Source organism: Trachurus japonicus, chromosome 24, assembly GCF_045865225.1.
Source record: "Trachurus japonicus isolate A0001 chromosome 24, Traja_1.0".
In the NCBI taxonomy this organism is placed as follows: domain Eukaryota; kingdom Metazoa; phylum Chordata; class Actinopteri; order Carangiformes; family Carangidae; genus Trachurus; species Trachurus japonicus.
Window position 1 is genome coordinate 30,443,336 of NC_140930.1, and position 14,643 is coordinate 30,457,978.

The window sequence follows — 14,643 nt, forward strand, 5'->3', positions numbered from 1 at the left end:
CATTACTCTCAAAACTACTCAAACAAGCAATTTTATTTCTATAACTTAGAAAAGTCAGGTGTCCTGTGGGATTTTACAGTGAACAGACAAACACATAACTGTTCCAGGTGACAGCTTGTGCTCAATGGTATTTAATAAAACAATAGATTATTTTTTCTGTAAAACACTACATGTACTACCTGTAAGTGTTGTTGGTGCAGGAGTAGCTGTAGAAACTGTTGTGCTGGTAGTGGTAGTAGTAGCTGCAGTAGTCGGTGTGGTGGGGGTAGTGGTAGTAGCTGTAGTAGTAGGTGTGGTGGAGGTAGTGGTAGTAGCTGTAGTAGTAGGTGTGGTGGAGGTAATGGAAGACAACAGTTCAAACATCATTAGATCACACAGGACTTCTCTTAAATGTTAAAGGTAAAGGTATAAAGGTATGCAGCAGTTGTAGTAACAATCCCTTAGAATAACGTGTTATGTTACAAAGCATGTAATTAATGTCTATATGAATGAAACACTTACTTGCTAAAGTTGTTGATGTTGTTGTAGTTGTAGTGACCACTGTTGTGTTTATGGTTGTTGTAGGGACTGTTGTTGTGTCCAGAGTTGTAGTAGGGACCGTTGTTGTGTCCACAGTTGTAGTAGGGACTGTTGTTGTGTTCATAGTTGTAGTAGGGACTGTTGTTGTGTCCACAGTAGTAGTAGGGACTGTTGTTGTGTTCATAGTTGTAGTAGGGACTGTTGTTGTGTTCATAGTTGTAGTAGGGACCGTTGTTGTGTCCACAATTGTAGTAGGGACCGTTGTTGTGTTCATAGTTGTAGTAGGGACAGTTGTTGTGTTCACAGTTGTAGTAGGGACCGTTGTTGTGTTCATAGTTGTAGTCGGGATTGCTGTTGTGTTCATAGTTGTAGAAGGGACTGCTGTTGTGTTCACAGTTGTAGTCGGGACTGCTGTTGTGTTAATAGTCGTAGTAGGGACTGTTGTTGTGTTCATAGTCGTAGTAGGGACTGCTGTTGTGTTCATAGTTGTAGTAGGGACCGTTGTTGTGTTCATAGTTGTAGTCGGGATTGTTGTTGTGTTCATAGTTGTAGTCGGGACTGTTGTTGTGTTCATAGTTGTAGTAGGGACTGTTGTTGTGTTCATAGTTGTAAAAGGGACTGCTGTTGTGTTCATAGTCGTAGTAGGGACTGTTGTTGTGTTCATAGTCGTAGTAGGGACTGCTGTTGTGTTCATAGTCGTAGTAGGGACTGCTGTTGTGTTCATAGTCGTAGAAGGGACTGCTGTTGTGTTCATAGTCGTAGAAGGGACTGCTGTTGTGTTCATAGTTGTAGGGATTGTTGTTGTGTTCATAGTTGTAGAAGGGACTGCTGTTGTGTTCATAGTCGTAGTAGGGACTGCTGTTGTGTTCATAGTTGTAGAAGGGACTGCTGTTGTGTTCATAGTTGTAGGGATGGTTGTTGTGTTCATAGTTGTAGAAGGGACTGCTGTTGTGTTCATAGTTGTAGGGATGGTTGTTGTGTTCATAGTTGTAGAAGGAACTGCTGTTGTGTTCATAGTTGTAGGGATGGTTGTTGTGTTCATAGTTGTAGAAGGGACTGCTGTTGTGTTCATAGTTGTAGGGATGGTTGTTGTGTTCATAGTTGTAGGGATGGTTGTTGTGTTCATAGTTGTAGAAGGGACTGCTGTTGTGTTCATAGTTGTAGGGATGGTTGTTGTGTTCATAGTTGTAGGGATGGTTGTTGTGTTCATAGTTGTAGAAGGGACTGCTGTTGTGTTCATAGTTGTAGGGATGGTTGTTGTGTTCATAGTTGTAGGGATGGTTGTTGTGTTCATAGTTGTAGAAGGGACTGCTGTTGTGTTCATAGTTGTAGTTGGGGTTGTTGTTGTGTTCATAGTTGTAGAAGGGACTGCTGTTGTGTTCATAGTTGTAGGGATGGTTGTTGTGTTCATAGTTGTAGAAGGGACTGCTGTTGTGTTCATAGTTGTAGTTGGGGTTGTTGTTGTGTTAACAGCTGTTGTGGGGACTGTCGTTGTATTCCCAACTGTTGTAGCGACTGTCGTATTCCCAACTGTTGTTGAATCTGAAAAGACAAGTTAAAATTTTGTATGTAAAACTAAGAAATAGATTCTGACAGAACAAAAGACCATAATGAAGAAAAACAGAAAAATAGTGTTAGGAAAGTTGTTGGTATAGTTTTGTGTGTTGCAGTTGTAAGACAATTCAACCCCCATTCTAAACTCTTTGTATGTATTGTGATGGCTGGAGGAGTCTCTGCAGCCAGCTCATCAGCCAGTTCAGCTCATCAGCCAGTTCAGCTCATCAGGCTGATGAATGGCACCTGGTGGGGTGTGGCCTGGCCGGAGCAGAAAGGCTCAGCACTGGAACATTCAGTCTCGCTCTAGACTCGGGCTGGGGTGGAAGCCCTGCTCCACCTGTGGACTCTTTTGTTTCTTTGTTTTGTTGATTTGTTTTGTCTTGGTTTGAGTTGTCTTTAAGTTCATTAATAAATTCTTTTTGTTAAAATTGCAAAACTCAGTTGTCTCTCCACCTTTTGTCCAGTTCCTGGAACATGGAACGTGACAGTATTGTGCTTTTGATAATTTGTAATGGAATCAAGTGCCACGGTAAGTCCGAATTTGGATTTAATTGTAGGGAATTTTGAAATTTAAATGATGGTCAAAAGGACGTTACTTGCGACCACAGAAAAAAATTTAAATTAGTCCGGAGCCCATTAATGAACATTGAAAAAACAATAGATTCTTGAACAAAAACAAATATAAATGTCCACACTCTACAGTTGGGAGTAGCCTATGGATGATATGAAATTAACTGATTATAGGTGACTTGATATCTGAGGTAAACATTGATGACTATGAGAGGCCGTTCAGGAAATAATTATTATTTGCTCTCACCACTATACTCATGCACACACACTACTATACTCTCTTACACACATTAGTACACTCATACGCACACACTACTATACTCATACGCGCACACACACTAGTATACTCATACGCACACACTACTATACTCATACGCGCACACTACTGTACTCTCTCACACACACTACTATACTTATACACACACTATTATACTCATACACACACACACTACTATGCCTGGAAATGCCCTTTAACACAGGGTCACATTAACTCAACGTTGATTGAACTGTTATTACCTGTTCTGAAACCAAAAACTTTGAGTTTGACAGCTCAGGTTTTAACTCAGAGTTTGTTAAGCCTGCTTTCTGAAACGGGGCCCTTGTCTTCTTTTACTACTCTTGTTGGTGTTGTTGTTTTTTTTCTGTAGTGTATACGCTTTCTACTAACTATAATATTAGGCTACCCTTAAGTTCCTGCAGTGGAAAAGGCCCCGGTATCTGCCATCCCTGATCTACAGTAAGCGAGGAATCTGTTGCATATGGGTCCTGAGGACCTAGTTATATGTTAAGTTTCACTGGCAGCTATTGATACCCTTAACTTCTGAGGAAAAATTACAGATATTGATGAAATATGGAAATATAAAAAGTGATGAAAGATTATTTGAAAGCACTGACTTGTTACAGTTGTTGGTGTTGTAGCTGTTGAATCTATGAAAGAAAAAAAAATGCATCAATTTAGTGTTGAATCTGCAGGTAATACAAATGAACATTGCCATGCTCAGAGTCCTTAAAATCATTTTGTCCCCATTCTGATATTCATGATAAACATAATCTGCAGCTTCATATTCATTTAGGATAGTTTCACAGAGAGAAAAACACATTACAACCGTATGCTGACTCATTGAACACTGAGCAGATTAAGTTGTGGTTAAGAACCGTCAAAGTCAGTGCTGTTGACGAGGATTTACCAGGTCATTATCATGGATTAACTACCAAAGAACGATGAACCTCTCTTCACTTATTCAACTATGTTGAGCAATACTTGAATACTTTTATTCCATTCCCATGGACACTCATCCCAAGGGAAATCTCCTCAGAGCCTGTTTCATGTGTTGCACAACTTTTACCTTGTGTAAAGATTCCAACTAGAGACTTTGAATACATTGTAATATCATAGTTTACTTAAATCCGGGATATATAACTCAGACACTTGAGGTAGCTTTAGTTGAAATAGTTTGGCATTCATTTTTGATTGCACCCCTTCTTAAGCCGGAACATCAATTTAATGTCATGCAATATAAAGTCACTCGTAAAATCCAGACAGAATCAAATTCATAAATTGATTGACTATCAGACTAACATATCCAAAGTTATTAAACTTTAATTCCACCCCTGTTCGATTTAGGGCAAGTGATTGGTCCCCAGGACCCTGAGGCGTGAACTCCCTCCATCCTTGACAAGTCGGGTATCAGAAGGCCTGAGTAGGAGAGACCTCTGTCAGAGGGACAGACTTTAGCGTCAAGAGAGGAAGACTTCTGTGTGTAGGAGAGAGGAGTTCTTCTTCTCCAAGAAACCCATGAGAGCCGTGAACCGTGACCGCCATACTGTATCAATCCATCTTTCCTGGTCGCAACCTCTCCATCAGCTCCACTGCTCCTAACTCCGGCCTCTGCCTAGCTGACCTCCGCACAGCAAGTTCCAGCACCCCAGGAAAAGCAAGTAATCAAAGCTTTACTTTGCATAGTTTCCCTGGTGTTCCTAGTTGGCTTTACTTAAGCCTGGTACACACATAAAGATTTTATAACTCTCAACTGATTTTTTATCTGTGAGAGACCCCATACATGAAGATAAAAAATCTTTGAACAGTTTTGATCGTGTTGTGCTCCGATATTCCAAATACAGCACCACACACATAAAGATTTGTCTGATAACACACTAGAATCCAGTCCCCCACGCCAGAAATCTCACGTGATCAAACGTGATCTGACGGTGGTTGCCATGGAGCCGTTAGCCACACTGGATTGTTATGCTACGTGTTCTGCAGTCACATTTCACGTCACATTCCGAAGATATGGTGACTCGGGATTGTCGGATTCCCGGCACACACAAGCCGACTTTTGATCCAAACGGTCACGATTGTGGGGGCCGACAATCGTAAATATTGAACATGTTTAATATTTACGATTGTCTGAGCCGACGGTTTTACGAGCCGATTGTCGGGAGAATTTAACTCTAAACACACCACACACTACAGGAGAATCTGATAAGATAATCTTAAGAGCCTAAAATAATCGGGCAATTTCTGTCCGTGGTCGGAAGCGGGAAAATCGGGGCAAAACCAGACAGATTATCTTTATGTGTGTGGTAGGCTTTACTTAATTTCTCAGTCTCATTCTAATTATCACTATAGTCTATTACGTCACTCCTATCGTATGATATTCTCCTATCACTGTTTCTCTGCTCATTTTGCTCATTTAACATCCTAACTAACCCTAAACGCAAGATTAATAGTTTGGCCAATACAGAGTTTGCCTTTATTTTGTCTATCAACCATGTGAGTTCCCACACAGTCTAGCAGTCAAATTGACAACCTTCCTGTCACAAGGCCACCTCTAAATAAGTGACATGTAAAATTGTTAACAATAAATCAAGTAACTATACTGTGAATAACATGTTAGTTACAGTAACATGTCATTTTTAAACACTTGTGTTCACACATGTTGTATACAAGTAATTATAAGGAGGTATGATGTAAGAATCATTTCATAACACTCGCATACAGTATTAAAAGTGATGTGACATCTGAAAACACTGACTTGTGACAATAGTTGGTGTTGTAGCTGTTGTAGTGTTCATAACAGTTGTTGCGGTAGGTGTTGAATCTGTGAACAAAATACAATGCGTAAAAATGGTGATGAATCTGTATCATGCTGACAATAGAAAATAACTGATTCATGCTCAGATCACTTACTGTAAATGTTTCAAGATTAAATGTGGATTCTAATTAATTACAAATTAATCAATGACATTAAAAGGAAAATTAATCAATTAACACACAATCTTTTAATGGAATATCTTGTCAGGCTTACTTGTTGTTGGTGTCACAGTTGTTGATGGGAAACAGGTTGTGGAGTCTGTTGGTAGGTGAAAGATCTTTGTATCAGTGAATTTTATTCACTTGACAGGTGGAGCATTGATTACTGTAGGTTTTATTAATCTGATTACATAGAATGATTTTAGCATCTAGTCCACAATGTTTTCCTGTCACAAAATATGTTTGCATTCACTTACTGTACTGGTCAACAGGCTGACAATACTGTCCATCAGGAGGGAAGGCACTGATGCAGTCACATGTGTCAGAAGTGCTGTTGTCACAGAATCCATACGTAGAACATTGGTCACATGACCAAAGGTACTGATCCTCACATCTGCACTGGAAGCCACCACCGCTCGGAGAGCAAACTGACATGGAAATGAGAGAAAGAGGGATTTTACTGATAAGGAAATGTTTCAAGTCATTTCAAGCACATACAACAAAAACTCAGTGTATAAATACAAGGTTATTATGTCAACAAAAAAATGAATACATTTGACAACTATATAATGAAAATAGTTTAATTTAATTCAATTAGTAGATGATTTGAGGGATGATTTTCTTGAAAAGCGGTAAAGACCAAAATAAAAGGTACAATGGCTCTCATTTATCTGTACATTAATAGAGTGATAGTTTTTTTGCGATTGGTGAATGCATAATCACTGGTGAATGGGGGCTGAAGGCAAATGATGGCCGATGGAGGGTTGTGAGACACCGGCCAGACCCCTGATCTCCCACTGGCCCAGAACTCCACCGTGTAGATTACCTGCACCGGCACAGGTAGTGACCGGAGCGACTTGTCTCCCTCCTCAATCAGAACTCCAGTGTCGAGCAGAGAAAGCAGCTGTTCATCACTCTCCTGCAGGAGATCTCGTCTCTGGAGAAACTTTCTCTCAGTGATATCTACTGCTCTAACAATAATGGGTCTGTCATTGTGACCGCCAAAGATTCTGTTTAAACAGCTGACTGATGAGCATCTGTCCTCACCGTATATCTGTCAGGCTACACGTTGTTTTTAATTAACCCCAGTTGCTCAGAAAAAGTGGATTTAAGTTCTTAACACAGTTTCATATTTTTAAATCATGAATATGTGGCTATAAAGTCTTTTTTTTCACTAATAGGAACAGCACCAACATGAAGTCTGCATCGTTGCATTAGTATTATATATTAAAAATGACCACACACACACACACAACCATACTATGACCTGCATGTAATACACGGATTTAGATTTGTGAAACCACATTTAAAAACATCCTACCTGTTGTAATGTTGATCTCAAAGATTTGCACGTTGCTGCTGATGTTGATGGGGTAACTGATGTTGCTCAGAAATGTCCTCAGTTGATTGATTACAGAAACATCTGAGATGTTTAACTCAATGGAAATCAGGTATTCATATTCAACCAGAGGAGCTGAAGAGACAGAAAGTAAAGATGATGTAAAACAAATGCTGAGTATAATACTAATGGTCACACTATCCTTTGATGAAATATCTTGTCAGGCTTACTTGTTGTTGGTGTCACGGTTGTTGATGGGAAACAGGTTGTGGAGTCTGTTGGTAGGTAAAAGATCTTTGTATCAGTGAATTTTATTCACTTGACAGGTGGAGCATTGATTACAGTACTGTAGGTTTTATTAATCTGATTACATCGAATTATTTTAGCATCTAGTCCACAATGTTGTCCTTTCAAGAAATATTCTTGCATTCACTTACTGTACTGGTCAACAGGCTGACAATACTGTCCATCAGGAGGGAAGGCACTGATGCAGTCACATGTGTCAGAAGTGCTGTTGTCACAGAATCCATACGTAGAACATTGGTCACATGACCAAAGGTACTGATCCTCACATCTGCACTGGAAGCCACCACCGCTCGGAGAGCAAACTGACATGGAAATGAGAGAAAGAGGGATTTTACTGATAAGAAAATGTCATTTCAAGCACGTCCAACAAGAACTCAGTGTATAAATACAAGGTTAGATGTCGACATGATACGATGAATAAATTGAACAACTATCTGATAAAGAAAATCCATCATTTTGTGGATAAAGTTTCATTGGAAATTGGTTGAGAGTAAAATAAAAGGTACAAAAATGGAAAATGGTGGACTTTGTAAAAAAAAAAAAACATCCAACAAATCAAATACATTGAAGTCATTCAAAATGTTTCTGTGAAACCACATTTAAAAACATCCTACCTGTGGTAATGTTGATCTCAAAGATTTGCACATTGCTGCTGATGTTGATGGGGTAACTGATGTTGCTCAGAAATGTCCTCAGTTGATTGATTACAGAAACATCTGAGACGTTTAACTCAATGGAAATCAGGTATTCATATTCAACCAGAGGAGCTGAAGAGACAGAAAGTAAAGATGATGTAAATCCAATGTTGGATCATGTATAACTAATTTTGTCTTTCAACCAAGTGAGTTCCTACACAGTCTAGCAGTCAAATGGACAACCGTCCTGTCACAAGGCTACCTCTAAATAAGTGACATGTAAAATTGTTAACAATAAATCAAGTAACTACACTGTGAATAACATGTTAGTTACAGTAACATGTCATTTTTAAGCACTTGTGTTCACACATGTTGTATACAAGTAATTATAAGGAGGTATGATGTAAGAATCATTTCATAACACTTGCATACAGTATTAAAAGTGATGTGACATTATCTGAAAACACTGACTTGTGACAATAGTTGGTGTTGTAGCTGTTGTAGTGTTCATAACAGTTGTTGCGGTAGGTGTTGAATCTGTGAACAAAATACAATGTGTAAAAATGGTGATGAATCTGTATCATGCTGACAATAGAAAATAACTGATTCATGCTCAGATCACTTACTGTAAATGTTTCAAGATTAAATGTGAATTCAAATTAATTACAAATTAATCAATGACATTAAAAGGAAAATTAATCAATTAACACACAATCTTTTAATGAAATATCTTGTCAGGCTTACTTGTTGTTGGTGTCACAGTTGTTGATGGGAAACAGGTTGTGGAGTCTGTTGGTAGGTGAAAGATCTTTGTATCAGTGAATTTTATTCACTTGACAGGTGGAACATTGATTATTGTAGGTTTCATTAATCTGATTACATAGAATGATTTTAGCATCTAGTCCACAATGTTGACCTGTAACAAAATATGTTTGCATTCACTTACTGTACTGGTCAACCGGCTGACAATACTGTCCATCAGGAGGGAAGGCACTGATGCAGTCACATGTGTCAGAAGTGCTGTTGTCACAGAATCCATACGTAGAACATTGGTCACATGACCAAAGGTACTGATCCTCACATCTGCACTGGAAGCCACCACCACTCGGAGAGCAAACTGACATGGAAATGAGAGAAAGAGGGATTTTACTGATAAGGAAATGTTTCAAGTCATTTCAATCACATACAACAAATAACTGATGTATAAATGCTAGATTAGATGTCAACAAAAAAGAAGAATAAATTGAACAACTATATAATGAATAGAGTTGATCACTGAATAGATGAATTGAGGGATGATTTTCTTGAACAGTGGTAAAGACCAAAATAAAAGGTACAATGGCTCTCATTTATCAAACCTGCGTAGGATCTGGTGTAGACCCTGGTGTAAAAATCAACATACTCCAGTTGTCACGTCTGACAGGGATACATAGAAGGCGGCCAGAAGAGGGACTTTACTGACATTACCTCATTCAGCAGGGAGAGGGCGGCATTGCAGTTATCTGTACATTAATAGAGTGATAGTTTTTTTGCGATTGGTGAATGCATAATCACTGGTGAATGGGGGCTGAAGGCAAATGATGGCCGATGGAGGGTTGTGAGACACCGGCCAGACCCCTGATCTCCCACTGGCCCAGAACTCCACCGTGTAGATTACCTGCACCAGCACAGGTAGTGACCGGAGCGACTTGTCTCCCTCCTCAATCAGAGCTCCAGTGTCGAGCAGAGAAAGCAGCTGTTCATCACTCTCCTGCAGGAGATCTCGTCTCTGGAGAAACTTTCTCTCAGTGATATCTACTGCTCTAACAATAATGGGTCTGTCATTGTGACCGCCAAAGATTCTGTTTAAACAGCTGACTGATGAGCATCTGTCCTCACCGTATATCTGTCAGGCTACACGTTGTTTTTAATTAACCCCAGTTGCTCAGAAAAAGTGGATTTAAGTTCTTAACACAGGTTTCATATTGTTAAATCATGAATATGTGGCTGTAAACTCTTTTTTTTCACTAATAGGAACAGCACCAACATGAAGTCTGCATCGTTGCATTAGCATGATATATTAAAAAATGACCACGCACACACACACAACCATAGCCCTGCATGTGATACACTGATTCAGATTTGCGTACACCACGCCAGGCCTGGTGTGAGATTTTGCATATGCTATGCTCATGTTCAGATTGCTAAAGGCCGATCTTTGCGTCACATTTGGCGCACACCCATTTTTGGGTGGACTCGCCTTTGATAGATGAGGGCCAAAGAAAGAAAATGGTGGACTCTGATTTGTTGGTTGTTTTGCTATAAATATAATGATGTCATTCAAAATGATTCTGTGAAACCACATTTAAAAACATCCTACCTGTCGTAATGTTGATCTCAAAGATTTGCACGTTGCTGCTGATGTTGATGGGGTAACTGATGTTGCTCAGAAATGTCCTCAGTTGATTGATTACAGAAACATCTGAGACGTTTAACTCAATGGAAATCAGGTATTCATATTCAACCAGAGGAGCTGAAGAGACAGAAAGTAAAGATGATGTAAAACTAATACTGAGTATAATACTAATGGTCACACTATCCTTGATGAAATATCTGGTCAGACTTACTTGTTGTTGGTGTCACGGTTGTTGATGGGAAACAGGTTGTGGAGTCTGTTGGTAGGTGAAACATCTTTGTATCAGTAATGTATTTGTAGTTGACAGGTGGAGCATTTACAAGGTTTGATTATCCTGATTACATCAAATGGTTTTAGCATCTAGTCCACAATGTTGTCCTGTCAAAAAATATTCTTGCATTCACTTACTGTACTGGTCAACAGGCTGACAATACTGTCCATCAGGAGGGAAGGCACTGATGCAGTCACATGTGTCAGAAGTGCTGTTGTCACAGAATCCATACGTAGAACATTGGTCACATGACCAAAGGTACTGATCCTCACATCTGCACTGGAAGCCACCACCGCTCGTAGAGCAAACTGACATGGAAATGAAAGTAAGAGGGATTTTACTGGTAAGGAAATGTTTCAAGTCATTTTAAGCACATACAACAAAAAAATGATGTATAAATATCAGGTCTGGCATTGACAAAAAATGTACCAATGAACATTTATCTAATAAAGAAAATCAATCATTGATGGATGAATTTTACTTGGAAGGTGGTGGAGACAAAAATAGAGGCACAGAAATGGAAAATGGTGGACTTTGATTTGTTGGTTGTTTTGCTAAAAATATAATGATGTCATTCAAAATGTTTCTGTGAAACCACATTTAAAAACATCCTACCTGTAGTAATGTTGATCTCAAAGATTTGCACGTTGCTGCTGATGTTGACGGGGTAACTGATGTTGCTCAGAAATGTCCTCAGTTGATTGATTACAGAAACATCTGAGATGTTTAACTCAATGGAAATCAGGTATTCATATTCAACCAGAGGAGCTGAAGAGACAGAAAGTAAAGATGATGTAAAACTAATACTGAGTATAATACTAATGGTCACACTATCCTTGATGAAATATCTGGTCAGACTTACTTGTTGTTGGTGTCACGGTTGTTGATGGGATACTTGTTGTTGGTGTCACGGTTGTTGATGGGAAACAGGTTGTGGAGTCTGTTGGTAGGTGAAAGATCTTTGTATCAGTGAATTTTATTCACTTGACAGGTGGAGCATTGATTACTGTAGGTTTCATTAATCTGATTACATCGAATGATTTTAGCATCTAGTCCACAATGTTGTCCTGTCACAAAATATGTTTGCATTCACTTACTGTACTGGTCAACAGGCTGACAATACTGTCCATCAGGAGGGAAGGCACTGATGCAGTCACATGTGTCAGAAGTGCTGTTGTCACAGAATCCATACGTAGAACATTGGTCACATGACCAAAGGTACTGATCCTCACATCTGCACTGGAAGCCACCACCGCTCGGAGAGCAAACTGACATGGAAATGAAAGTAAGAGGGATTTTACTGATAAGGAAATGTTTCAAGTCATTTCAAGCCCGTCCAACAAGAACTCAGTGTATAAATACAAGGTTAGATGTCGACATAATACGATGAATAAATTGAACAACTATCTGATAAATAAAATCAATCATTTCGTGGATAAAGTTTCATTGGAAATTGGTTGAGACTAAAATAAAAGGTAAACGGTGGAAAATGGTGGACTTTGATTTGTTGCGTGTTCTTTGTTTTCTTTTACAAATACATTGCAGTCATTAAAAATGATTTTGTGAGACCACATTTTAAAAAAACCTACCTGTAGTGATGTTGATGTCAAAGATTTGCACATTGCTGCTGATGTTGACGGGGTAACTGATGTTGCTCAGAAATGTCCTCAGTTGATTGATTACAGAAACATCTGAGACGTTTAACTCAATGGAAATCAGGTATTCATATTCAACCAGAGGAGCTGAAGAGACAGAAAGTAAAGATGATGTAAAACCAATGTTGGATCATGTATAACTAATTTTGTCTATCAACCAAGTGAGTTCCTACACAGTCTACCAGTCAAATGGACAACCTACCTCTAAATAAGTGACATGTAAAATTGTTAACAATAAATCAAGTAACTACACTGTGAATAACATGTTAGTTACAGTAACATGTCATTTTTAAGCACTTGTGTTCACACATGTTGTATACAAGTAATTATAAGGAGGTATGATGTAAGAATCATTTCATAACACTTGCATACAGTATTAAAAGTGATGTGACATTATCTGAAAACACTGACTTGTGACAATAGTTGGTGTTGTAGCTGTTGTAGTGTTCATAACAGTTGTTGCGGTAGGTGTTGAATCTGTGAACAAAATACAATGTGTAAAAATGGTGATGAATCTGTATCATGCTGACAATAGAAAATAACTGATTCATGCTCAGATCACTTACTGTAAATGTTTCAAGATTAAATGTGGATTCAAATTAATTACAAATTAATCAATGACATTAAGAGGAAATTTAATCAACTAACACACAATCTTTTAATGCAATATCTTGTCAGGCTTACTTGTTGTTGGTGTCACGGTTGTTGATGGGAAACAGGTTGTGGAGTCTGTTGGTAGGTGAAAGATCTTTGTATCAGTGAATTTTATTCACTTGACAGGTGGAGCATTGATTATTACAGTACTGTAGGTTTCATTAATCTGATTACATAGAATGATTTTAGCATCTAGTCCACAATGTTGTCCTGTCACAAAATATGTTTGCATTCACTTACTGTACTGGCCAACAGGCTGACAATACTGTCCATCAGGAGGGAAGGCACTGATGCAGTCACATGTGTCAGAAGTGCTGTTGTCACAGAATCCATACGTAGAACATTGGTCACATGACCAAAGGTACTGATCCTCACATCTGCACTGGAAGCCACCACCGCTCGGAGAGCAAACTGACATGGAAATGAGAAAAAGAGGGATTTTACTGGTAAGGAAATGTTTCAAGTCATTTCAATCACATACAACAAATAACTGATGTATAAATGCTAGATTAAATGTCAACAAAAAAGAAGAATAAATTGAACAACTATATAATGAATAGAGTTGATCACTGAATAGATGAATTGAGGGATGATTTTCTTGAACAGTGGTAAAGACCAAAATAAAAGGTACAATGGCTCTCATTTATCAAACCTGCGTAGGATCTGGTGTAGACCCTGGTGTAAAAATCAACATACTCAAGTTGTCATGTCTGACATGGATACATAGAAGGCGGCCAGAAGAGGGACTTTACTGACATTACCTCATTCAGCAGGGAGAGGGCGGCATTGCATTTATCTGTACATTAATAGAGTGATAGTTTTTTTGCGATTGGTGAATGCATAATCACTGGTGAATGGGGGCTGAAGGCACATGATGGCCGATGGAGGGTTGTGAGACACCGGCCAGACCCCTGATCTCCCACTGGCCCAGAACTCCACCGTGTAGATTACCTGCACCAGCACAGGTAGTGACCGGAGCAACTTGTCTCCCACCTCAATCAGAGCTCCAGTGTCGAGCAGAGAAAGCAGTCGTTCATCACTCTCCTGCAGGAGATCTCATCTCTGGAGAAACTTTCTCTCAGTGATATCTACTGCTCTAACAATAATGGGTCTGTCATTGTGACCGCCAAAGATTCTGTTTAAACAGCTGACTGATGAGCATCTGTCCTCACCGTATATCTGTCAGGCTACACGTTGTTTTTAATTAACCCCAGTTGCTCAGAAAAAGTGGATTTAATTTCTTAACACAGGTTTCATATTTTTAAATCATGAATATGTGGCTATAAACTCTTTTTTTTCACTAATAGGAACAGCACCAACATGAAGTCTGCATCGTTGCATTAGCATGATTAAAAAATGACCACGCACACACACACACAACCATAGCCCTGCATGTAATACACTGATTCAGATTTGCGTACACCACGTCAGGCCTGGTGTGAGATTTTGCATATGCTATGCTCATGTTCAGATTGCTAAAGGCCGATCT

General features: G+C 39.1%; 1 protein-coding gene across 1 annotated transcript in view; it reads right to left on the bottom strand.

The window, feature by feature from the left end:
- The window catches only part of LOC146962204 (uncharacterized), a 30,017-nt gene that overhangs the window by 7,230 nt on the left and 8,144 nt on the right, over window positions 1-14,643 (bottom strand). Inside the window, exons 14-25 of the mRNA XM_085771741.1 lie at window positions 14,112-14,140; window positions 12,435-12,587; window positions 11,943-12,113; window positions 11,741-11,785; window positions 11,461-11,613; window positions 9,126-9,296; window positions 8,159-8,311; window positions 7,676-7,846; window positions 7,469-7,513; window positions 5,666-5,747; window positions 959-1,947; window positions 180-380 (exon numbers count right to left, since the gene is read on the bottom strand). Coding sequence (XP_085627867.1) covers window positions 180-380; window positions 959-1,947; window positions 5,666-5,747; window positions 7,469-7,513; window positions 7,676-7,846; window positions 8,159-8,311; window positions 9,126-9,296; window positions 11,461-11,613; window positions 11,741-11,785; window positions 11,943-12,113; window positions 12,435-12,587; window positions 14,112-14,140 — 2,363 coding nt within the window. The remainder of the gene's footprint in view (window positions 1-179; window positions 381-958; window positions 1,948-5,665; window positions 5,748-7,468; window positions 7,514-7,675; window positions 7,847-8,158; window positions 8,312-9,125; window positions 9,297-11,460; window positions 11,614-11,740; window positions 11,786-11,942; window positions 12,114-12,434; window positions 12,588-14,111; window positions 14,141-14,643) is intronic.